The sequence below is a fragment of the Balearica regulorum genome, chromosome 11 (assembly GCF_011004875.1).
Source record: "Balearica regulorum gibbericeps isolate bBalReg1 chromosome 11, bBalReg1.pri, whole genome shotgun sequence".
In the NCBI taxonomy this organism is placed as follows: domain Eukaryota; kingdom Metazoa; phylum Chordata; class Aves; order Gruiformes; family Gruidae; genus Balearica; species Balearica regulorum.
The window spans coordinates 2,222,422-2,247,769 of NC_046194.1; the positions used below are offsets into that span (position 1 = coordinate 2,222,422).

The 25,348-nt window shown below is 37.9% G+C and overlaps 1 protein-coding gene across 1 annotated transcript in view; it reads right to left on the reverse strand.

Moving 5' to 3' along the window:
• The window catches only part of BRWD3 (bromodomain and WD repeat domain containing 3), a 57,952-nt gene that overhangs the window by 15,577 nt on the left and 17,027 nt on the right, over positions 1-25,348 (reverse strand). The window contains exons 7-25 of the mRNA XM_075763035.1: positions 23,169-23,329; positions 21,194-21,415; positions 19,729-19,829; positions 18,935-19,005; positions 17,669-17,769; positions 15,828-15,868; positions 11,603-11,707; positions 9,973-10,126; positions 9,306-9,440; positions 8,364-8,492; positions 7,757-7,982; positions 6,895-7,065; positions 5,139-5,322; positions 4,526-4,619; positions 3,721-3,870; positions 2,816-2,892; positions 1,626-1,803; positions 906-1,022; positions 351-458 (exon numbers count right to left, since the gene is read on the reverse strand). Of these exons, the coding sequence (XP_075619150.1) occupies positions 351-458; positions 906-1,022; positions 1,626-1,803; positions 2,816-2,892; positions 3,721-3,870; positions 4,526-4,619; positions 5,139-5,322; positions 6,895-7,065; positions 7,757-7,982; positions 8,364-8,492; positions 9,306-9,440; positions 9,973-10,126; positions 11,603-11,707; positions 15,828-15,868; positions 17,669-17,769; positions 18,935-19,005; positions 19,729-19,829; positions 21,194-21,415; positions 23,169-23,329 (2,525 nt within the window). The remainder of the gene's footprint in view (positions 1-350; positions 459-905; positions 1,023-1,625; positions 1,804-2,815; positions 2,893-3,720; positions 3,871-4,525; positions 4,620-5,138; positions 5,323-6,894; positions 7,066-7,756; positions 7,983-8,363; positions 8,493-9,305; positions 9,441-9,972; positions 10,127-11,602; positions 11,708-15,827; positions 15,869-17,668; positions 17,770-18,934; positions 19,006-19,728; positions 19,830-21,193; positions 21,416-23,168; positions 23,330-25,348) is intronic.

The window sequence follows — 25,348 nt, forward strand, 5'->3', positions numbered from 1 at the left end:
GCTTTGAGAAGTCTTCAAGGATGGAGTCCATCAGCAACCTGTTCCAGTGCTTCACTACTCTCACTCTTTTTTTTTTTTATTTAATACTCTACATTTTTTAATCTATCAGGCAAGAACACCTCACTAGATAAACTTTCACATTCTTTAAAATCCTTCTCGCTTCCTATTATCAGGAACTCAACAGATGTAAAGGCTTTGTGTTAATGAAAACACGAATTTTAAGATTTAGAATTTTAATTTTGATATTAACATTTTAAAGTAATGCTTTCTTCATATTTTTCATACTGTTTTTTAATGTCAATTTGCCATTACAGAGACATTCAGCTCTTTGAAGTATTTGTTTAACTTACCCTGAGTTCCATTTTGTTCCATGGTTGTTTTTGCATGTTAATACTGTAAATTTTTGCTTTCCTTACTGCCCGCACATAAGCTTCATGGCCTTGTCTAAAATATATGATCTTAAAATAAAATAAATAAAAAAAAAATTATTTTACTGATAGTTCTCTTCCTGTTTATTTCTAGAAACACATTAGGCACCATCCCTTTCAGAACATACGGCACGCATCTTCATTTCATTATAAAGCACTCTTCACCTTAAAAATATTTATATCAGCCCCCAAAGTGGCACCTGCTGTCTGTTTTCAAACTTGGGATCGTTAAGAAGTATGCAGGTTTGTCTAAAGATGCACAATCAATTCTTCCTGCTACTCCTAAGTTACATATGCACAAAAAGAGACATAGGACAGCTATCCATAAACAACTGATTGCCTGAGAAAAAAAAAAAGGTTATCAAAACACAGCCTGTCTTGAGCACAATTCACAGAAAATACTGGTAGACATAAAAGTCCTGACCAAAACAAGCTCATTAGCGCAGGTGGGAATTTCAAAATTGCTACACTCATTACCTCATCTCCCATTTGTGGAACAAAAGGTGAGCGGCGGGGTATAGTATCCAAGATCCACTGCGGGGCAAGCCACTCTTCGCTGGGTTCACCTTCCATCGAAAGCAGTCCACTTGGTTTCTTAAATACATTACATTAACTTTAGAATGCAAGCTGTAATTACTATGGCAGAACATATGAAAAACTGATCATACAGCACTTGCTGAAGATAACTAGATATAAGGGCAAAGCAAATGCTGGAATGTCAACCTTCCAAAAACCTCAACTAATTAGTGGGGAGTAAGACATATTCATTATAAATATAATAGAAGATTTAAATGTTCCAAAATAAAAGAGATTATATTTCTTTAGAAATACTCTAAACATCATCTTTAAAAAATTCTAGGAAAAAGAAATCTGACACTGTAGATCCAATGCAGATGCATTATAATTTTACAACAAAACCACCTTGGAGTAAATCTAACTGCAGTGAAGAGCATAAATCTGAGAGAAAAACTTGCCACCTGTAACGGAGAGCTACCTGCATGAAAGATGGAAGTACATCTATGTCACACAGCAGCAAAACAAACAAAAAAATTACTCTGGTGCTACTGGTACTACAATTACTGTGCTGTCTATGGGTTCTTTCTTACTATATACTTGGTTGTGAAAAGTTCTACTTTGAAAACAACCACTTAAAAAAAAAAAATATATTCATAAAGTAAAAAAATAAGAAATGCTGACCTTTTTTCTAGGCTGTTTAAGTTTCCTTCGTTTTGGCTCCAGTCCTTTTGTTCCCTTCATATTTTCATCTTCAGAACTACTACAGATTTTCCGAGCTGCCTGCCTGGTTTGTCTCTTTGGAGGCTGGAGATTAATTCCAGCATCTGCTGTCCAGTCAGAATATTCGCTTGATGAATCACTGTAGATAATAAAAAAAAAGTTGTAAGAAAGAAAACAGCACTTCGGTTTTCACACAATGGAGTGAAAGGTCCAAATGTTCAACCTGCTCTTCTGGTTATGTGGAACAGATGTCAGGATTAGCACAAAATTTCATTCTCACATGAATTTAAAGAAAACCTAAGTACCCTCTAATTTGTGTATTTCAGCAAATGATTTTAGCAATTGCAAACTCCCAGTAAAACTAAAGTTATGGCTGATACCTATTTTCACACTAATTATCTCACTGATTCATAGACATCGACTTCATAAGAACTGACCGCACAAAATGAATGAAAAAATTAGAAAACTAGAGTACTCTTCTAAAACTACAGTTCTGATTTCTTTAATATCCAAATAACACACACAGAGTATTTGTATCAGCTCACCACCCTTCCAACCATAAAAGCATAACATTAAGAATAAGAAAAGAGACTGTAGAAATTGTACACAAATACATGCTGACAACAGAAAAACTACGAAATACCAAAGGACAACCAGAAGATCTGCACGCACTTCTACCAATATTTCTATTGCATATGACTAACTACCATTGATTTTTTTCAAGGAGTTCTTAACAAAAGACAATCTTTCATTACAAATGGTCTTCCAAAATTGTTCTTTACTTTGAAAGCAAAACAAAACAAAACAAGCTGACAACAAAGAAAACACAATATAACCTGCTTCATGAAGAACTGGAAAAAAGTCAGGCTTCAAAAATTAAGAGATTTTCACACCAGCTCTCTGTTAAATACTGTTATTAAAACCACTACAATTACTTAGTCACTCAAATACATAAAAGTATTGTTCACAGACTCCACAGATTTTGTTGGTTGCTATTTTAAATTACCTAAATGTACCGAACACTTGGCTTCAATCTATCACAAGGTGTAACAAATCTGTCCTGACTTGTAGTCGTCGTATCACAATATCAACTGTCTTACTTAAATAACATAATAAACTAATGTTAACAATTAAGAAACCAGTAAAGCTACCTGGAACTGCTTTCACTTTGCCATGCTGCCACAGGATCATCCACAGATGCATCACTTGTGCCAACAGTCTCATCCTCCTGTATTAAAAACAAAAGGTTTCACTCTTGGGCCAAGTTTAAAATGTATCATTTTTGTCTGCAAGCAAGTTGTATGACTTGTCTCATCTGAAAAAGGTTTATATTTAAGGACTGGTTTAGCTTAAAGTAAGTTCACAATTTCTTTCTGTTTCTTAATCAATATTATACTATATGCTTATATAAATTCCCATAGAAAGAGATGTGAATTTTAATGGTATTAGAACCACAGAATGAGTTCTTATTTAAGTGTTTGATTAATAAATTTTAGTGTCAAATGACCAGCGTTATAGCTATTCTGCACATTCAATGCATTTACAAAGTGACAATGTTCAGTCTGTTTTTACTTTGCATGTTTCCTTAATGAGAACAAGTTATATTTAATCTGGTATATTTTAAGTTCTTCCCTTGCCAATATCAATGATTAATACCAATACTCAATCTCTTTCCACAGCAGTCTACAGACATAGATGAAATCAAAGTACTGAATATGACCTAGAATATATGTGCTGTATGAAATCCCAAAATAGCAAGTGGTTTAACACAACCTAGTTAAATTTACTTGAAAATGTTTCAGATTTCCAAAAATACCCAATCTGTTTAAAGCCAGTTTTGAATACTTTACTGGCATTGAGGTAAATGATCCTTTGCTTGCCAAGATCAACATATTACAGTAACACCACAAATCCAAAAGGCTCAATGATTTGAGTGTTTCTTCCGACGTGGAGAAACTTGGAGCCTTAATGCTAACAGTGCTCTCAGCACATCTGTTGTCAAACCACCTATTTGTCAACAGGGAACCTATTGAAAGAATCGCTTGACGTATCAGACCTCTGAGGAGCTGTCTGATTCTTCCCGTGCACGTGCATTTTGACTTGCTCCTTGCTGGCTGTGTTCAATCGTGGAGCGTGTTTGGTAGGCGTGCTGGCGTTTGCGTTGGTTTCTTCTCAAAGACCTTCCACTTCCTGGTTGGTAATCGTTCTTTTATCATGGGACAGGAGGGACAAAAGGAAAAAGATTCGAGATTTAATAATGAATTGCACAGTTAAAAGATGCCTCGTTGAAGTGACTGCATGTTGCAGCCCATTTAGGAACGACAACTAGGAAAACCAGAATTAGAATTGAAAAGGTATCTTTTACACCCTTGAGATTCGTTTCAATGCATGCGCAGGTGTGGTTTTTTGGTTCAATATCAATTCTACTTTTTAAAGCAGCAGTCCTTAGAAAGGAAGTTATGGAGAAATATAGATTTTTCTAAAAAATACTTGCAATCCCTGGATAAGATAAAAGCTAGCCACGTAAAAAAAGTGTGGCACCTTTTATATTTCTCCTAGTTTCCACAAGTCAAACTGAACACCCACTGTGGCTCTGCTCTTTTTCTTTTCCAGCATCTTCCCACTACTGAAGCCTTAAGGATAGAGATCTACCGCGGCAATTTGCATATTGCGAGTATAAAGACAGACAAATTACAGTTACCAAAGGAAGACAAAGAGCCAGAGAAACAATTAGTAAAATGATCTTCTAAATTGTTTAATAAAGTTGGTTTTGGGGGTTTTATTTGTCTTTTTTTTTTCCCCCCCCTCAGTGTTCAGAACCACTTCACACCCAGGTTCTCTCTTCTAGTGAATTAACTCACCCGTTGTAAGGTGTGGGATGGCTTTCTCTTCTTTTCAACAGTGTATAAATTAATTTCAATTTCACCTTTGGCAGCTCGACATTCTTCCTGGACTCTAATTATACATAGGAAACATTCATTTTACTCAATAAATCATCATATAACTTGACAGTCTCATTAAAATGCACATTAAAATACTTCTGGTTCCCTTGCTATAAGAAATCTGTGCACAAGTCATCCTAGCAGCATCCCCACATACTTCACTCTTGGAATCACAAGTTAAGGAAGCAAACTTGTTAGCTGAGCATGCATAATTATTTTCAAGTAAACTGAAATGTACTAAAATTATTTTCAAGGTTTTTTAAATAAAGCTGCAGGAAAATGTGGTGCATGAACATCTGAAGAAAGATTCAGTTGTGAAGAGGAGGAATTACTATTCTCACCTCTCCAGCAGAGGCTACCACTCTAACCCTAACATCTGGATTTCAAAGAAAACAAACCAACCAACAAACCCACCCCCAAAAGCCAAAGAATTATTTTTCAGAAATGTGTTAAAACTCCTAACAGGTGATGGAAGAATCATTAAACATTACACAATTTAATCCTTTTTTTCCTGTCTCACTTAGCATCTTACTTGCTGATGCCTGGAGGAAGCTCATTCACCACCACCCTCCTGCTCCACGCCATGAGATCTCTCTCTGTTGCCATCTGACTTCGGGGAGCGTTGTGATGCATTTGCCGGACCCCTTCAATCTGACCACTTCTCCGGAGACCAACGTTTGGTGGAGATGTAACATCCAAACCTGGACTTCGAAGAGCTAAGGAAGAAAAAGATTTTTCTTCACTTCTATAAACCGTCAATAAAATTTAGAATTTAAACCATAAGGACTGCCTGAAGATTCTTTTTTGGCAATAATCAACACTTCTTCTATGTTAAGTGGCTTTGTCTTTTGCTTCAGACGAACATTTTTGTGTATTGGCCTTGGACTACTGGAGATGTGGATGGTACTGTAACGTCACTGTGCCTATGTCTTAGAGATCTTTGAGGCAAGCAAAGAATATAATCTATGAGAAAAGCTTTAAAGTGAGACAAAAAGGCCGATAATTTCAGAATCTCTGCCATCATTGCCTTAATTTATCTCATCCTTTGGGAATGCATCAACACAATTTCCACATGCTTAAATATGGTTAACCACATGAATAAATCACACTCACGGTTGTGCAAACCTATATAAAAATATTTGGCTACTTAAATATCAGGTATTTTATACATACTCTAAATGACACAAACAGGCAGTTCATGTGGTAAAGTCACTGATCCATACAAGTCCTCTCAGGTAACTACTTTAACTTCTATACCACTCATATCTGGAAATTCCCTTTCACACAACTACAGGGACAGGCAAATAAAATTGAGAACTGGAGTTGCACAACACATCAACCTATCATAAGAAGCAGAAAATACTTCTTGTGAGTTGAAGCTGGCTTTTAGGCCACCGTCTTGACAATACCAATTTAGATCAAAGCAAAAATGTACTTTCCACATTTTTTCACTAATATTTTTCCTATTTCATTTTTAATTTAAACACAAGCAACTCCAAATCTAGCAATCCTAAGGAGCTTTGCCAGGAAATCTAATTTAAACTTGTGTAATCAGTCATTTAACCTAGAACTAATTTATTAGCAGATGTAAATTTTTTAAAAGCTCAGGATGACTTGCAGCACAAGTCCACAGAATCTGCTCTGTTCCACCAACTGCACTCAGCTGCCTCACAGTCAGCTGTTCACATCTGATTGCATTTGTTTTAAATTTTTAATCATTTTGTGTATTAAAGATAAAAATCAGAGTAGCAGAACACTTACCAGGAGAATAATCTCAAGCTTTCTAAGGAAACGCTAAGACAGAGCAGACATGTTTATTTTATAAACACTGATGCTCAGCCTTAGCATTTCTGCTGCAACAGGAAGCCATTAGTCTGTCACAACATTGTATTCCATTGACATCCTCTAATTATATGCTGTTATCTTGACATTATGCAGTTAAAAAGTATCATCTCTGCAGTGACTAAGTGACATCAAGACAATACAGTGAACTTTATTTTTTAGGAAAGGTTTATAAAACAGATATAATTACAGTCTAATAGTTCTAGGTAATCAGATACAGCCCAGTTAGACCACTCTGTGCACTCAGCTGCACCTTAAGACTTTTAATTTCTCTGCTAGTATCAGCAGAACATACAACTGCTCCACACAGGTTAGCAATGTGTGTAAGAACAAGAGAGAAAAGCATCCTCAAAGACACGGTCCTGGAACTCATAGTAACATATTTTGATCAGTGCCTTACTGTGCTTTAGGAAAAGAAATGACAGAGGTAATGAAGGGACACTTACCACCATTAACAGAGTGGGATCTGTTGAGTGGAGGGTTTGGAAGAGTTTCTCCTTCATTAATCAGCCTCAGATCTTGTTCCCTCTGTAGCTCTCTGATCATTCCATCAAGGATACTCTCATCCTGGTCATTAGTTTGCTGTCCAATGACTTGTTCAACTACTTCGCCATCACCTTGACAAGAACAAAGCCACTGCTTATAAAATGATTAATTTCTGTTTTACTAAAAACCATAGAATCAATCAAATTTAAAACTGTGCACAATTATTTGTCTGCTCTGCGAAGCATCTGATCACCAGCTGTCCTGCTCTCATGTAATAAATGGAGGTAAAGTTTAAAAGAGAAGTTACAATAAAACCCTAAAATTACAGACCACACCTAAAATATAACCTGAAACCTTTAGAAACACCAAAAAGAAATTATGCTTCAGTAGGTAATAATGGAAGATCTCTTCTGGAGATCATTTTGCAAAAGTTTATTTCTACAAGAAAAAAAAATAATCTGTTGTACAAAAAAAAAGCTAGTTTTTCAATGTCTGTCTTAGCTTCCTGCTTCCTTACTCACATACATAGTTACATCAAGGTTAATGGGATAATTATTTAAGCCCGCTGCCATATACCTGGTAGAAGATCACAGATTTTGGAATACTGCAGTCTCTTCCTCTTGCCTCCAGTCAAGTTGATCCCATACGCCTCCTTTATGCCATAAAGCCACCCTATCTCCTCTTCTACTTCTATACTGAATGTAAACCACTAGTTTCAGTGGTTTACAACTGAAACAAGCAAATCCTCATAGTACCATTCCACTGAGCTGGTGCTCAATACTGTGCAATATATGTATTATGCATGAGTTTTAGACAGCATACCATTAGCTACATATCCCAGCTGAGGAATAAGTTGTTCATCCTTGCAATTTTCCCTCCCTGGTACCAGTCGCTGGAATCTCGTGGGATGAGGATTTCCATCGACATCCACCAAGAATGGAGGAGGCATAAGATGTGGAGCCTGTTGAGTCTGTTCATCCAACACATAGTTATTTGCATCACGGATCAGTGGTCGGTAATCCGTATGGAAGAACATCTGATCTGGAATCTGCAAGAAAAGCAATTTAGTAAATAAATCAATGGCCATTTGCAGCTGTCTTGCTGCTTTGGAATGGCTCCCGTACCCATAAACCAAGAAACGTTATGACACAGAACAGATTCCTACCACAAATGTGTTTTATTACCAAGGCCTGATGCAAAAACTTAATAGTAAAATATGCCAAAGAGGTGAATGGATAGAAGTTGATGTTTTGTTCCCTGTCTACAGATTCTCTTGTCTCAATCTTTTTGGTTTAGGTAAACAGCAACTGCTTCATGATCTAATTACTATTTTGTCTGGGGGAATGGTGAGGGAATAAACTGTAACACAAATACTTCTAAGACAAAATCAAGTCAAGACACAGAAGAGTTTAAAATTCATTCAACCCACCTTTTCATAATATTTATTGCATCCAAAACCAAATAGGAGCAGATGTCCATGAGAGTCTGTGCAGGCAAAATGCTGTCCATCTGGTGAGAACTTGCAATCAAAAACAGCTCCATGGCCTTGGCCCTCAATCTGTATACAATCACAGACCATTCTTTTCACAATCATGCATTCTCTAGATGAGCATATTTTACAAAAATTTCATCTGTGCTCCATCAAGTATTTAATCCTAACTGTGTAAATTCTCATCTTGCTCAAGACTGATTCACACTTGCACCTTTTTCCACTTAAAGTTTCATTGAACAATAAAGTCAAAACCTTGCATCTTCTCTTTGTCCTCTAATTTCAGTGCAACTTTTAATGTACGTTCTGAAACAACTACCTAGAAGTCTACGTTTTATGTTACTGGAAGACATAGGGCAGACCCCCACTGAAGATCTCAGGCATGTATTGGCTCTGTACAGGCAGGTTTCACAGCCCCGAGTGCCAGGAGGCTAGCTCAAGTCCTGAAGCAGTACAGCTGCATTTGCTCAGCACTGGAACCAAACCAGCAAACCAGGCACTGGGCGCATTAAGATAGATGGGGCACAGAGCCAACCGTTCCGTTTCCCAGACCACAGTGTTGTGCTACAACACACAGGCTTACTGGGTTTCATTGCTCTGCCCTGGGACTCACTATAATCCTTTGCATGGTATAACCATACCCATACACATGAATAATATTCAGATGTATCAGATCCCATGAAAGACTTGCTGCTGCACTTACAATAGGCAAAAACATACTTTGGTATTGCTTACTGAAAAGCACAGGGGTTTTTTTCCCCCCTAATGCTGTTATAACATTGGTCACAATAGGTATATAACGACATCTGCTTTTGCCTCAAGACCAGTTTTACACAAATGTGGAAAAAAAAACCCAACCCACCCTCCCCTGATCATCCTTACCATGTTGAAGTAATTGCGAATTTTTGTTCCTTTGTCTATATCCCAAACAAAAATATTTCCATCATGACCTGCTGAAAGTACAATCCTTTGGTCAAACGGATGGGCCTCCAGAACAAAAACTTCATCATCGTGACCCTGCAATGAAAGCAGGGTGAAAAAGAAAGTAATATTTCTCCATGCAGTATCTCCAAACATGCTAGTATTTAGTGTGAGGACATCTCAGGTCAGGTAGTCATCCATGACAGCTCAATATACTGGATCTTAGACTAGAACCATGTCTGTACTTGGTGAACATTTCTGTCAGAGGCTTGACATTAGTGCTGCCCACTTTCTAAGTGCCTCAGACTGTAGCTTAGCACAGCTGAGCTGGAGAGGGATGGGGAAGAAGGAGAAATCAGCAGTGAGGACAGCTGCAACTCACTAATCTGGAGACAAACGGCAGCCTCCAAAGGGCTCCCTTGTCAGCCAGCAGTCACCAGGGTCTAGCAGCATTTTGGTCACCAGCTCCTCTCCCCATGATACACACTCCTCCCAGTATGCATAAGACAGGTGGCATACTTCAGCACAAAACGATCCTCCTTGGGGGAATGATGATGCAGTTTAGCCTCAAATCGATTTCAGAGCTGAACTATAACCATTTGGGATCACCCACTTGAGTTTTACTCACAGATAAGCTATGAAGAAGCTGCCCTGTGGACGAGTTCCAGACTTTGAGAAGGAAATTGTTGACTGCAGTGATGACAGTGGCATCGTGTCTATCCCAGGCCACCATAGTAACCTTCAGTTTAGTCACCTTGTCCTCCCCAGATGCTACATTGTTTCTAAAGAAATTAATTTTAAAAAGAAATAAATCAATAACTGCATACGGAAACATTTTCAGTGCTAATTCAGTATGAAATTAGGGAGAGCATGGTTTCCACCACTGTGACTACTGGCTAATGTAGGAGAATGAAGGATGGCTTCTGCAGTGGTAAAAACCAGATACAGAAAATACTCGGTACCACTGAGAGTTATAGAGTTTTATTTCCTTAAGAAGGATAAGTCACTCTTCTGTTCTTATGTGATCATCCTCACCTACCCCAATTCTTTCTTTCCAGCTATTCAGTTCCATTAAGTTTTTCCCTACAAGGTATTTTTCTTATCAGTTATCAATATGAGTAAACTCTATAATAAGCAAGAACCTGCTAAATAAATCCAAATCGTATTTTGACAGCTAACTTATTAAAAATGTAACCATATGAAACAAAGAATTCTGCAAAGCAAAATGCCTCATGGATTTCTCCATCTCTGCTTTTTGTTATTGTGAGCATTCAATGACAAGGCCACTTACAGAAGTCACTTGAGGATCTCAAAAAGAAAAATTTGAAACCCTAATTGAACCTGAGAACCAAATCAACATATTTCATCTCTTCCTTGAAAACCTTAAGGAAAAATACAATGTTAAGAAACATTCTGGATATATAGTACAAGAATTCTTCCAGGCAACTCAAGCCTTGGAATGAAGTAAGAAATCAAAAAATGTGTTTACAAACAAATGTTGTTAGGAAAAAGAACCTGTGTCATACCTCTCATTAACTTTCTGCTTACTGCCATTTGTTCTCAGGTGGGTAAAATAACCTGTAATGGGCCACACTTACTTTTTTTTAACTACAATTATTTACTAGACAACAAATTTATTTACTGGAATAGTAACTGACAGCTTCTGCTGTGATTCCAGTTACCTGTAACAGTGGCTGTGTGATGCTAGACACTGTTGAATATGACCGCATTTGCATTCATATCGCACGTTTTGCTCATTTTTCTCTATTTTCACTTGATTATTCAATATAATTTTAACTGCATTCCATAGCACAAAAAACAAAATAGCAGAGCATATAACATAAATTAAACACTAATGACCTGAGAAGACTGATTATGGCTGTTGCTACTATAACTTTGCTGAGAGATGACAGAAATCAACAGTTGTTTTGGACGTTTTTTTAAAAAACATGTAGGTCAGCATATGCTCAACGAGGTTCTACTAAAATCTCTTTCTGTGAGATGAACTCTATTTCACATTCTTACTTCCTGTGTAAAATACTATGTATTCCCCAACCATTAGAGTAGGGAACTACCAATGTATTAATATTTTCTTTTGGGAGCTAATTAACTGTGTAGAGCCATGGCATTGTCAATATGCAAAGAAACATGCACTGAAATTAGCTCAAAATAGAAGTAAAGAGTTTTCAATTTGATGAAAGATTTTGCTTTGCTTGTAAACGTTGCTATGAAGCGTGTTCTGGTTTGGTTTGGTTTACCCTGTCATTTTAGTAGCCATATCCAGGACTACACTCTTCCAATCTTGCTGCTGATAGTGCCATATTCTTGCTGTTCCATCTCTGCTTCCACTAACAAATCTTAAGCTATGGGGGAAAACAAAAAAAAAATAGAGAGTCATGAAATTCTGAATGAGCATAAAACACTGCTGCTTTTGGTCTAATACCCACATACCCATCTCGGGATTTTATTTTCTCCCTTTTCAGTGGCTTTGCTATGGAGTTTTCCATCCTCAGCAACAGTGTGGGCACGCTAAATCCTGTGGCAAGAATGTTTAGGAGCTTGGCAGAGGACTGTCATTCACCTTAGGAAAGGTCACTACAAGCACTGCTGTTACCTTACTCTGCAACAAACATGCGCACCCACACATGCACACAAGTACATATATACTTGGAAACATATACTTGTCTTTCTGTATGCCCACACATAGGCATGTTTAACAACTCATAAAATATCCATGAACTTCTGCCACAGGAAACAGGCGGCCTCAAAACGCTGGCAAGCCACGAGCACACCCATTCACACCGGCACAGAAGCTAGAATTTATTTAATCTTTTTTCAACACTTATTCTTTTTATTGTTTGTGCATCTCTGATCTAGAGAATGTAATTAAAAGACAGTGAGGTTACAATTTTCGTATCAGATATTGTACGGTACAAAAGAGTTTATATCCCACAACATTAATTACATTTGGTTACAGCTAGCAGATGGCCTTGGAATGACTTCAATGTCGTAATTCATACAAGCTGCACATTCCCTTTTTAATGACATCAGCAAATCCCTTGAGCAGTTCATAGTGGCAGCAAAGAAAAAGAAACGGCATGCCAGGAGTCTAGCACAAATTATAATACATTAACTCAGGGAGAGGGTGAAGACAGAGAAGGGAAACGGGACCCAAGTTGAACGCAAGTAGGTAGCCCTACCCGTGAAGCTGAACGTGAGCATTTTCATTTTTAAACTCCTTGTTTAAAAAATTCAAGCATCCAGCAAAAGCATTTAACTACATTGCAATGCTTTGGCTATCAGTGTCACAGATACAATTTTTGTTGAGAAATTTGAAATAAGCTCCTCAAGTAATACGTTTTCACAGGATGGCCAACACCTTTAGAAGTATATTCCATTTAGATACCGAATTACTGTAGAAAGGCAAGTCTCTCCAATTTTATAAATGATTGATTCCCCTTTTCAGTTTCCTTGACCTAAATTCTTTCACATCATGATGTAAAAGTGTTTTAAAATGCTTGTAATGTTTATTTCATTTTTATTTTTTACTTCTTTATATTAAAATAAAAAGGAAGTTATCACTTTCCCACTAAAAGCCGCACTACAGTACATAATTTGCAGTGCCTACGTGACCTAACACCCCCACTGAGACCTATGCTCTCGCATTCCTTGGAAGGAACTATTAGTACAATTACACTGGCACGTTCCCACATAATTTTATATGACAAAGATCTCCAAGTACAGGTGCAGTTCCACTGGCAAAACTACAGTTTTGCTTGGAAGGCTCCTGCTTGCACACATCCCTTAAACCTCCTGCCAAGCAAAATATGAGCAAAAGCTGGCACAAAACCATTCACATTAGGATGGTGATCACTAATCAAAGCTTGTCACGCCACTCTCCAGCACAGGGGTGCTCCAGGAGTTGGACGCAGACATGCCTATAGGCACCTTTACACATTTTATCATGAACATCCCGACTTTAATTGCTATGTAAGAGACAGCATCCTGACTTCGCACAGTTTTAAAAACTGAAAGCTCTGCAGGTTGGAATGGTTCACTTCATAAATTTTAAGACCACAGGACTACTGTTGTTATCTAAACTAATTAACTGGAAATTCATATTTGCCTAGAAATTAACGTATTTGCCAGGGATGTCATCAGAGATAAGTAAATTATCATGAATAATAAAGACCAATGAAATGATCATCAAGACCCAAAGGTATTAAGACTGTGCCTCTGTAACTGGTTCTGGTCAGGTGGCAGCAACCAAGGACTGCGAGTTCAAAGAGTATGTGATGCGTACGCGTGTAGAGCAACTGTCCCATATACTCAGTTCCAGAAACTGGTCAAAGCAAGCACTGCAGTTCATCATTAGTCACATGGACGAACACAGATTCACAGAGTCTTTGCTCCAGGAAATGCGAAAATTAGCACATTTAATATCACACTTGGTGATGTTAAGCCATCCAGATGTACCAGTGACTCAGTGAAGACTAAAGATTGTGGGATGCAAGGAGACACCACCAAAATATGGTAGGACACTACTGAAGGAAGTGTTGCATAAAACATCCAAATCCTTGTGAAAAGGCAAACAATTGTAATGAGAAGAATATGTGTTCAAAAGGAAAGTTTTAATCTCAAATGCAGACAAATTATGCAGGGGAATTTTATCTACTAAGTAGACAGGATCCAAATTTGGGATGTGAGGATCAACTGCACCTTCACATCCCATTGAAGAGCTGTTCTTTGCTTATTCCCTCTGGGAAATAAATCAGGACCTTTTTTTTTTGTGTGTGTGATTTCAAGATGAAGTATGAGGGCCTGGTTATTCATCATATCACATTTACCACTCTAAAACCTCACAGAAATTGAGCTCTTATGAATTGTGAGTGTGTGTATGAAAACAAACACGTTTCCTGTATTTTTCAGAACTCTGAGCACCAGAAGAGAAAATTTGCTTATTCAATGTGCCCAGAGAGGGCCTGGCAGAAGAAACCATTCACCAAGGAATTAAATCAGACAGATAGCAAAGGGTGGATGGCCTTATGTTTCAGCAATGTATCAGCAACATCACATTATTTAGAAAATGTTTTCAGATTATGCTAATCATTAGCTGCTTTCTGGTTCCCAGCTGGTATAAACGATACAGAAAACATACACAAGAGAAGTAAATTTTAATAAAACCCCCCAACATATATATAATCAACACCACTCAGTTTCAACATGATTCACATATGGATCATAAATAAGAGCATAGTGAAATAATGAAAAAACCCAACCTCCAAGATACAAGGTATCTCCACAGTTCCTTGTTTTCCTCATGCATGATACTCATCATTTAGATGCCATTATTTCCTTGATTTCCTTCCATCTCATTTCTGACAACACACCCGGTTTTATTTCCCCTTTCCTGTCTATTTTCTTTTCACAAATGACTGCACCGAGTTTGTACCTCCTTTCGGGCAGTGCAGACAGCATTGCTCAGATGCTAATCCAAGAGCGTACTTCTGTGGAAGTCTGGAGTGTCACATTCCCACACTACTTACTACAGAGAGGACAGAGCAAGAGCAATTGATAAAGAGGTAGAATGGCTTCCTCATCCGTGTCCCCGTACAGAAACAAGGAGAATCTCTCTCTTTTGAATGCAACAGCTACCTAAAGTGTTACTGTCATCGGTAGCTTGGCCACCCATTTGCCTCTAACTCGGCCATCAGTACTGGCATACCGACACGTGGTACAGTCCCCATGCCACCCCTTTGCTTCCTGCGGCTCCAGAAAAAAGGATGTCCAGAAGTTACTAACTCAAACAAGAGCCACACAGATAAATAAAGACGTATATGTGCTTATTTTTCATTTTGCTCTAACAGGACTGAAATGATAAAGCCAACAAGCGCTTTTCCCCCCACATTTAACCTGATATTCTAGATAAGAAAAAATAAGAAAGAAAAGTAATTGAGAAACCAAATCCCTGATCCCATTATAAACAATGAATATACTCAGATGTTATTGCCATCTTCCCAGCTAAAAGCGCCTTGCAAAAGAGGCACCTTCATTGAAGATCAGACCACAGGTCTTTGCAGAACTACTTGTCTGACCATCTGTGTACGTGTAACAGTTCTAACTTCTGCTTAGAGCTACATTTAGTATAATGCTCTTACTCCAGAACTAACCCCTTCTGTACTTCACAAGGCTACCTGTGAAGACACTATTACACAGAAAAGATATAAAATTTGGTTTCCAATTTGCTCAGTTTAAAAAAATACAAGGCGAAAGCACAGTTACAGGTTGTTTTTGTTGTTACAGCAGAGGACGGCAAGTCCAAGCTCAAGGATATGACACACATCTTGCAATATATTTTAAATAATTTGTCTAAGATTAATCAGCCCATGTGCAGTCTTCCTGTTGCACCTAGTTTTCTCTGCAAAGTTATATGAAAATTAAATACCATACTTCTCATGTCAAAATCCCAGGACAGTCACTCACCTGTCGCCGTTGTTACAGAACTGAACTGCAACCACCTTATCCTAAATAGGAGAGAGGGAAAAAACCAGTAGTAAGTGCTTTATAAGCTGAAACACTCATCCCAAAAGATCTTACTGATGAGCTTCTATTCAGCAAATTGCACATTCCATACATTTCCTTTAACATATCATCTTACAAATTCAACAACAGAAAAGTCGTATTTGAAATGAAAACTTCCCCAGCCATATTGCGTTAGGCACTGAAATAAAAAACTTCAGAGCGGTGATGGCTTCGTGTTGCTCCAGAAGTAGCTCAGAAGCAGGAACAATTTTCAATGCAGTCTCCCTGACACTTAGACCTTGAGGAGGAAGAAGCTGCAGCAGCTCTACTCTTGCCTGAGCACAGTCTTCATGCCCAGGATCATACACACCCCAGAGGAAGCTCTGCCTGGGAAAACACCTTTCACACCCTCCAGAGTCAGCAGGAATAAGGAGTCCCTGGAGCTCACAGTGGGTACAGCACTCCGCAAGATGGAGAAAGAACAACTTAACCAAAGAAATGCTCACAGCAGGTTTGCAATTGTTAGATCTAACATTAAAGTGCATCAAAATATTTCATTACAAAAAAACCTACAAACATTGGCTTTATTTCCACTTTTAAATTGTTGAGAAACAAATACTAAGTTTTAGACATAGTTTTCCCCTTTTTGTAATCTGGTAAATACTTGTGTTGGCTACAGGCACTTGCTATCTTTACTCCCACGGATGTCTCTAGCTCCTGATAACCAAGTGTCCTATTTGGGATTTTTTCAGGGGCGGGCTGACAGCAGTCTGTGGTATCAAGAAGAGTAGACTCTCAGAAATTAAAGGAATTACAGTTTATTCCAAACCTGAACTGCTGAATATAGAAAACATTTTTTCTTTTGTGAGCAAAATACTTGTTAGTTTTGTTGGCTCGGAGCTCTGAGACTTAAATTTGAGATCCATGACTCCCCCTGAAGTTCAGTGAAGCAATTTAGACCTCAGCCTTAATCCATAAAATATTGTTAAGGTGGGCAGCTGGGCTATTAAGGTTCAAAGATAAATGCTCCAAATTCCTCACAAGTGACAGCCCTATCAGTGTTGCTATAAGCTTGCCGTTCTGATATATTGTTTACCATGCACATAATAAATAACGCAATCATCACCTGCTCTTTGTAACAACTAAGAAATGAAGAAAGATTTGATACTCAGTGATGCTTCTTTATTGGGTTTCATTAAAATTGCGACATTTAACAGTTTTAATAAAAGCTATCAATCCTCAAACTTGAAAAACAACATTGAAAGTCATCGTGCAGATATTTAAAATACTTTGAATTTTTACGAGAACCCTTCTGCATTACCTGAGAAAGGATGCTTTTAAGCTTGTTTTATTTTCTAAATGAAATTACCATCATGATCCAAAGTTTGACTCACACTCTAAAACCAGAATTACTTTTGTTTTCACTTGTTATGTGGATTTGTGGTCACAAATAAAGTTAAAGAGTCAACAGTAAATTTAATAGGAAAAATGACATCGTGTATGAAAACTGCTTTAATTCCTCATTCCAACACAGACTTTCTTCAAGAATACAGGAAAATCACCTTGTCCCTCAGTCTCCTGGGGGAATGAAATACATAAAGCACATTTTGCACACATGTCCTGCCTCAGAGGAATTTAAATATAAACATACCTCAAATTTCCAGACATTTAAATACCGCACTGTTGAGAGCCAACTAAACTCTAAAGACAGAAAATAAGTCGAATAGGATGTACTAAACCTAAGTTCCTCAAATAAGGTAAAGCGGGGAACAAAAAGATTTGCTTTCTGATTCATCTCTTACCGTATGAGATTCTAACTCAGCCATCTTCTCCGGAGATTCCGAGCCCAAATAATAAATTCTTATCACATGGTCAGTACTGCCTGTTGCAATGAACATGCCACCTAAGACAGACAGTGTTTTCTGTGAGAAGAAAAGCCACTCAAGGAACAACTAATTTTAATTACCACTTTATCATAAAAGCGGCAAACTACAGTTTTAAACAGAAAATTTCAATGTAATAAAAACACAGGTGCTGAACAAAGAAGTTAACTCTGACAACTTCTGCTTTGATCTGTACTTTCTCAGACTGTATCAGCTTTAGCGTAACTATGAGCTCTACAATATTTTCCAGCTGCGAACCTTTCTGACCAAAGGAAGAGAATATTGCAAGTCATAACATTCATGCAACAGACTATTCTGCTTTCCCTCAGAAACTACCACAGCACTCTCTATCAGCCTGTGTGGAAAATTAGATGGGGAATAGTTTCATATTCTCGCTGGTAAACATCAAAGAAAATATTGAAGCGCATCTTCAATATCTATTTGACACACATCAGAGGAATTATTGCTGAATTGGGAGGCAGTGATTAAGCTATTTTCTTGTCATGTTTTTTCTATTTACAATATTGTACAAAAAGGGCACTGCTGTGTAGTTTACTGTATTGAAATGGTTTTAGTACTTTCAAGATTTCTGGTCTTAGAAAAGGAACGTGGGGAAGGCTCACATAGCTCTAGAACAGCTCTCAATTTCAGATAGGAAAAATTAATGAGAAATTACGTAATTTTGTTTGTAAAAATCACTATTTTTGAGAATTCAAAGCTGCTACAAAGGGTGTCAAGTTAAGGAGTTATTTTCAAACACATCAAACTGACCCTCCTAGAACTTAGCCAAATTTGGAAGATTAGCAAAAATGTAACCTTTGAACAGAGGCCACCTGTCTGCCAGATTTCCAGAATTTTTCACTCAAAAATTTTACAAGATAACCTTAAACGGATGTTACAAAGAAAAATATCTGATGTGCAAGACAACAGACTGCAAGTACAGTCTTCCTTGGAAGCGGTCAAGACATTTTAGCTTAAATTATAGAAAGAAAAAAAAAAACAAACGAGAAAAAGCAGCTTGAGGCAGACGCTTAGCATGGAAAATTTCAAACAATCTCAATCTGACAGTGCTATAAATTAACTGAAAAAGGGTTTAATACCATTTGTATTTAAAAAGAAGTAACAGTCCTGTCACCAAAGCAATTATAGTTCATACCTTTCAGCTACCTTACAATGCACACGTACCGGAACTGAAAGACGAACAAGATATCTGAACACCAGGCCTGGACCTCTCTGCAAATTTTACAGGACGATCCCTATATGCAACAACACAACATTTTTACTTTTCATTATTTTATTCCAATGCCGTTCAGCAAGAATAGCGCACTGCAGCTCAGCAGGTAAGGTCAATATGCTCATCCTAAGTCTCTTTATTTCAGAATTCTCACCTAAGTTTGCTAGAACTTATTTTTCATTTTAGTAATTTTTTTTCCTTAGTTCAGTACAAAACCCATCATTTTCTAAACTGAAAAGACCATTTAACCTATTTATTGTGATACTCAGTGATTCAAATCTATTTAAAAATAGAATCTGGCAAACCATTAATCTAATAGCATTTACTCCCCGTTAAGTGTGGGCTTGACGCCATCTACATAGGTGTGTTCTTCTGATTAAAAGCAAAGAAATTTTTCTGCCTGTGCATTTTGGACAAGGATTTAGTCCTAAACATAAAAGCTGAAAAATTCTTCCACAACACTGGCTTGCAAAGCACAAAACGCAGTAATAATAGCCCTGATCTCTGCCTCCCTTCGGGCTGGGATGCCATAGACTCCCCAACACCCATAAGAAAGTGCTCCCTGCCCCACGCACTGGTACAGCACTCATGCATAGCCTGTCTGTGGGAGAACATATCCCAAACAACTTGTTTATTGAGAAAGAACACGCCCTTATTTAATTATCTCAGCATTCCTCTCCACACTAAAACTCAAAATAAATTTGTCCTTTATTTGAGATAATTATAATTATCTAAACAGGCTTACTTAAATTTCATGGTGTTAGCATGCCACTGCCAGAAACAGATTGTTCCGTCAGCACCAGTAGAAGTGAGGTATCGTGTTGTTCCTTTCCTTGCTGGAGAGAACTAAAAATAAAGTTGTAACAGTTAAACCAGCTAATTTCTTTCTCCCCTTACACCCTGAAAACTTGTAAATGGACATTGACAAGAATCATTTTCACTAACTTCTTAGCTTTCTCCCCAGGAATACAGAGGGCAGTATCAGGCATGAGAATCTGAACTTCCATAAAAATAAAGTTAGTAAATCGGAGACATGAAACACGCCTAGACTCTTTTAATGGGGCAACAAGATAAGGAAATATTTCTTTCTAGGACAGAACTGGATCAAACATGGTAACAAAGACAAAAATGATTCCTGCATCCAAGCGCAATGAAGAACAGCAGCACAGTAGGACGCCCGCTCCCTCCCTCTTCCTGAACCTCTCCTCTGCTTCTCTAAGGAGGAGGAAGGCTTTTCATTTGGAAGTCCCTCACTTTAATTTCATAACTGCAGCAATACCTTTAATCCTCTGGCTACCTGGCTATTTGAGAAAGGAATCAAGCACTGATTCCTCAAAAAGCCATGACTGATTATTTTATAAATTACCAGAGTTTTACAAAAACCTGGTGAGGAATGTATATATACAGAAATAACTAATATACAAAATGCAAAACCAGGTTGTAAAATACGTTTCCAAAACGATCACCTTAAAGCAAGTAACTTGCAACATAGTTGAAATCAGACAAAAATTGGGAGTATAGGCAAGAGAGGGAGAAATGAGACTCCCAGGGATGACTGGCATGTTGGAGAAGACCGTGATGAATCCAGGGCAGCAAGGCTCCAGAAGAGAGGGATTCTGAGCCAAACATCCCCACTTGTTCTCCCCTCTATGTGTATAACCTGCCAAATTGCAGGGATTTTTTTTTTATCCTGGAATTCTGTTTTGTTGGAGGATTTTGCCTGGCAGTTAGGGGTTTTTTAGAGCAAATTGCTAGCCATTATTGACTGTGCCACTACTAGAGAACCAAGTGTTGGCAGTTTAGTCTTTTTTTTTTTTTTTTTTTTACCCTGTTCTGCTATTGCTCACTGGCACTTGCCACACAACTGAAATTGCACGGCACAAACACAGATTCTCTGCAAACCCTGATCTGTGCTGTACTACAGCTGCTGCAGCGGCTACCTATGCTACAATATCCAGAACAGCTCCTTACCGTGCAGGCTAAGATAACAAGCAAATAAGAAATGTGGAGTAAGAATTTTTAGCTGACAGTATCTGAAAAGTAAATGTTCTCTATGAACAAACGGGTCGACTATTGGGTCAGTCGCTGTGCAAGGACTACCACCAAAGCTGCCAGCTATTTCTTCCTGGCTCAGCTAGCCGATCTGATGCTCTCAGTGACCATGCATTTGCTAGATCTTCTCTTGTTACCAAAAAACCATCATTCCTTACCTGTATGGAAGTAATGGAAGCTGAATGGCCCTGCAGCACTGCGACTGGGGCACAGGTTCGAAGACACCACACTCGGACTACTTTATCACAACTGCCCGCGGCAAGCAGCGTGTTCTCGTAGTTAACAGCCATGTCAGAAATTTCGGCCGAGTGTCCTCGCAACGTTGAGAGCAGACGCCCATCATCTGTAGCCCAGATTTTGACCAAACAATCATCTGACCCCTAATGCCACACAGAAATTTCCAAAGATTATGTAAAGTAATATACATGTGTTATGTACAGTATCTAAAACACCACTGCGCCATGAACCTGCCAGAACAACGTCATGGGGTTCCACAGAGGCACAGCTACCTGAGTTTGGGGATCATCTTGTGGGGTCAAGAATTTAGATATTAATAAAACAGAAGCCACTGTCTGATGTTTCATACTAAGATATGATTACCACTGCTAATGGAACTCCTCTCAGCACAGTTCAGTAATAATTTAAGAGGATAAAATATTTCATTACATACTACCAACAGTCATATTTATCTGTGTGAGCCAGACCATAACAGTACGAAAATCAAAGTGATCGTAAGACTTAAGCTCTAAGGAAAAAGAGCGCTTAAGCATCTGAGGGATCTCAGAGCCTCTGCTGTGCTCCCGGAGCTGTAACGCAGCTGTACCATGCGGTTCAAAGGGAAGAAATTTGGACCACTCAAAGGGAGAAACCGTGCAACATCACGTGCAACTGAAATGCTGTGTCAGTGAGAGCTCCCTTCAGGACAGGACACGACTCAAAAGCACATCCAACGCAGATCACTGTAAAATACTGTTACCTATAGCAGCAGCTACGTAATTTCATACTCAATCCCAATATCGCCAAGAATTTTTAGACAGTTCACAGACCTTTCCACTATTCAGATACTACAAAGAACACTAAAACTAGTGGCTAGGATAGCCACTATACATTCAGAAACATAACACAATAAAATTAACTGCAATATCAACATCCTTTAAATTACAGTCCATTAACTGCAGCTAAATCTGAACACAAATCACTTCAGTTCTTCATATAACTGCGGATGAGAAAGATTTCTTTAGGAAAGGCCCTCACTATGACCCAGAGCAATTATCATAACATCATCTCTATTCGACCAATTTATAATGAGTGGAGAAGCTAGCAAGAACATAAAGACAACAATTAGCCTGCCAGGTAATCTGTTTCTAAACACCTATTGATACGAGACAAGGTCAAAGACAAGACAGGAATTAACATTAACAGTTAAAAGATGCATTATTAATTTGAAAAATCTGCTCATGTTTAAATATGCCCAACAAAAAGCAAGGGTACTATCACAGAAATGTATGGTAATATATTCAGGAGAAAAACTTAAAATAATATTCATATATTCACTGACATACTACAAATTCTAGAAAGAAAATTTAGTAGGGAAGTAAATTGCAGCTGAAGTAATGAGGTCTTCTATTTATCATCAAGTTTTTACTGAAATGTAAGGAAAGGATTGCCAGCATTCCCAAGGTTACCAAAAGGTAAAATGTAGTTTTAAAAAAAGCGTTAAGATTTAACCCAGCAAGCAGCATGCAAATTAATTCCAAATCCCAGAATACTCCAGGTGCCATTCAGCAAGAAAGATGATAAATAAAGAAAAATGAGCATGTGTTTCAAGTGAGAGTTGCAAGCTCTGGACTGGAACAACCCTGCTGTAAGGGTCTACATGGGGAAGAAAAGAGTTGATGAAGTTTCCGTCTACTGGAGCCATGAGCAATTTTAAAATACCAAGTCAAGTGAACAGTGAAAATTAGCACAGAAAGAGATGGGTTTTCCACACATTTCAAGATTTTTCTTCCTTTCTTTTTCTGAAAGCCGTGCCTGCACCTCAATCAGTAACTAAGAGGCTGTTGAGGGAGACTCAGGAAAGAAATTAAACCAAGCAAAGCAATCTTCCAGGAAAAGTACAATTTTTAAACTTACTGTAAAAATTCTTCTCCCACTGCGATCAAAGGCTATACAATAAACAGATGATAGATGTCCCAAAATCCTCTTATGCATTTTCATGTGTTGGTAAGTGGATGTTGGGAACAAGTGGCTGAAACGTCCACATCCAGTTAATTGCCTCGCAGAAATTATATTTACTGGGAGAGAAAAAGAAAACAAAAAGAAAACTTAAGAAATTAATTTTGTCCAGAACTCAAAAGTAAATAAATACTAAATCAAATGTAATGTTTGGTAACGACTTTATTATTATAAATCCACAAACCTGAACCTCTTCCACTCGATCAGAACATTCTGTACAGTCTTTTAAAAAGAAAGCCTAGGCCTGATGAAGCCTTTCAATACCTACTGCAACACACACTGCACCTGGCTGCTTCACAAAAGTAAAGCAAAATAAAGAGTTCCCATCACAATTAGAAGCTATTTCAAGTGTTCAATTCATGAACAGGCAACAGATACATTTATTCTATATGGATTTGGAAAACTTGATATTAGTAGCATATAATTTCCTTGTAACAATCACAACAAATTTACTTTTGGAGTATAATAATAGTTTATTTTAAGTGCTTTTTTTGTGGCAAAAATCTTTCTTTGGAATGGGTTCCAGATCATGTGTCACAGTCAATGGTCTTCCCCATGTTCCCCACAAAACCTCTCCCATTATAAGCAGCAGCAGCAACATCACTGCATTTCTATGGCAATGTAATTGAAAAATAAGAAATATGTGGCACTGATGGAAAAAGTCCCAGTCAAAAGAATGGCAGGCACAAGAAAAAACTGCAACAACAATTTCATACTGATGTACCTGGGAGTCCTTACAAGAGCAGACTGAAATCTAAATGCACAAAAACGGCACGTAAAACTTTCAGTTTTAAAGTTTTGAGAGTCTTTTTGACATTGCTGTATTGGTGGGTTTTGTTGAGTCCTTGCAACAGCAGGCTCCCTGAAGAAACCCCTCATCTTGTCTACCGCACACTGAAGTAGTCAGGGCTTCACAGGAGCGGCATGAAGCTCTGTAGCACCTTTGAATCCTTTAGTTTAAAAGTACAGTGAACAACTCAACCCATTTTTTTAAATGTATCATCATATCATTGCCTACCTACACCAAAAAAAAAAAAAAAAAGAAATCTACGAAGTCAAGAAGCATCATTGCAAAGGGTTACTAACCCGTAACACACTTCTGTACATTTATAAGATTGAAGCATTTAAACACAAGCAGAGAGATAAATAGGCAAGGAAAATAAATTGTTTCCAGATTTACAGAAAGTATGTTTCTCAGTTTTATGCGCTGAAATTTGTACTATTTTTAATCACTCAATGCAACTGAAACACTACATACTAGGAAAAAAAAAGTTGCATAAAGGTGTAGATGCTTGCAAAAGTCATCAGGTTCCCACCGTGACCTTATCTCCTTATCTTCAGTCAATGTTCAGCAGTACTAAAAAAGCAAAACACACTAAACCAAATTCATTTACTATCTACCTACCATTCAGTTGATACCTGATATTATACAGGAACTGTTAAATGGAAACTGTCTCCCCTAGCAAAATAAAAATGAAATCTTCAATCCCTTTTCCCACCTCTTACAGGAGGGCACAGAGATTCTGCGGTGATAAATGCTGTACAAAGGACCCGTCAGGTTTGCCTAGACATTATTTCATTTACTATTTAAGCATGCTTAAAAGCTAAGTTCTTAAAAACATTACACCTCCCTTTCCCCCCTCACTGTGGACACTGTTATACCACAGAACTGTAGTCATTACATTATTACTATGGTAATTCTGCTGTGCCTTTCAGTGATTAAATCATTTAAATACATAGTAACAACGTATCTGCCTTTAAACAATTTCAAATGGCTTTGACCGGTTTTTTTAACCAAAGAACTGTGTGGAATCAAAAAGGTGTACTTCCCAATAATGACGATACCTTCTGTGTGCTACAATGTTCCCATGCAATCCTTCTGAAATGTCACCACTGCTGTTTGTTGTAAATCACACCAAGGAAACACTAAAAGGTGTAACAAACAGTCAGGCACTTAACTCATACAGCCTTCCACCTGGCACTCAGCACCTCACTCTCCCAGTCGATTCCCAGACTTGCAATCAGTTCAGCTTCAGAGGATGTGAAAGTAATTTCACTTTTCTTCTGTGTCTATTTCC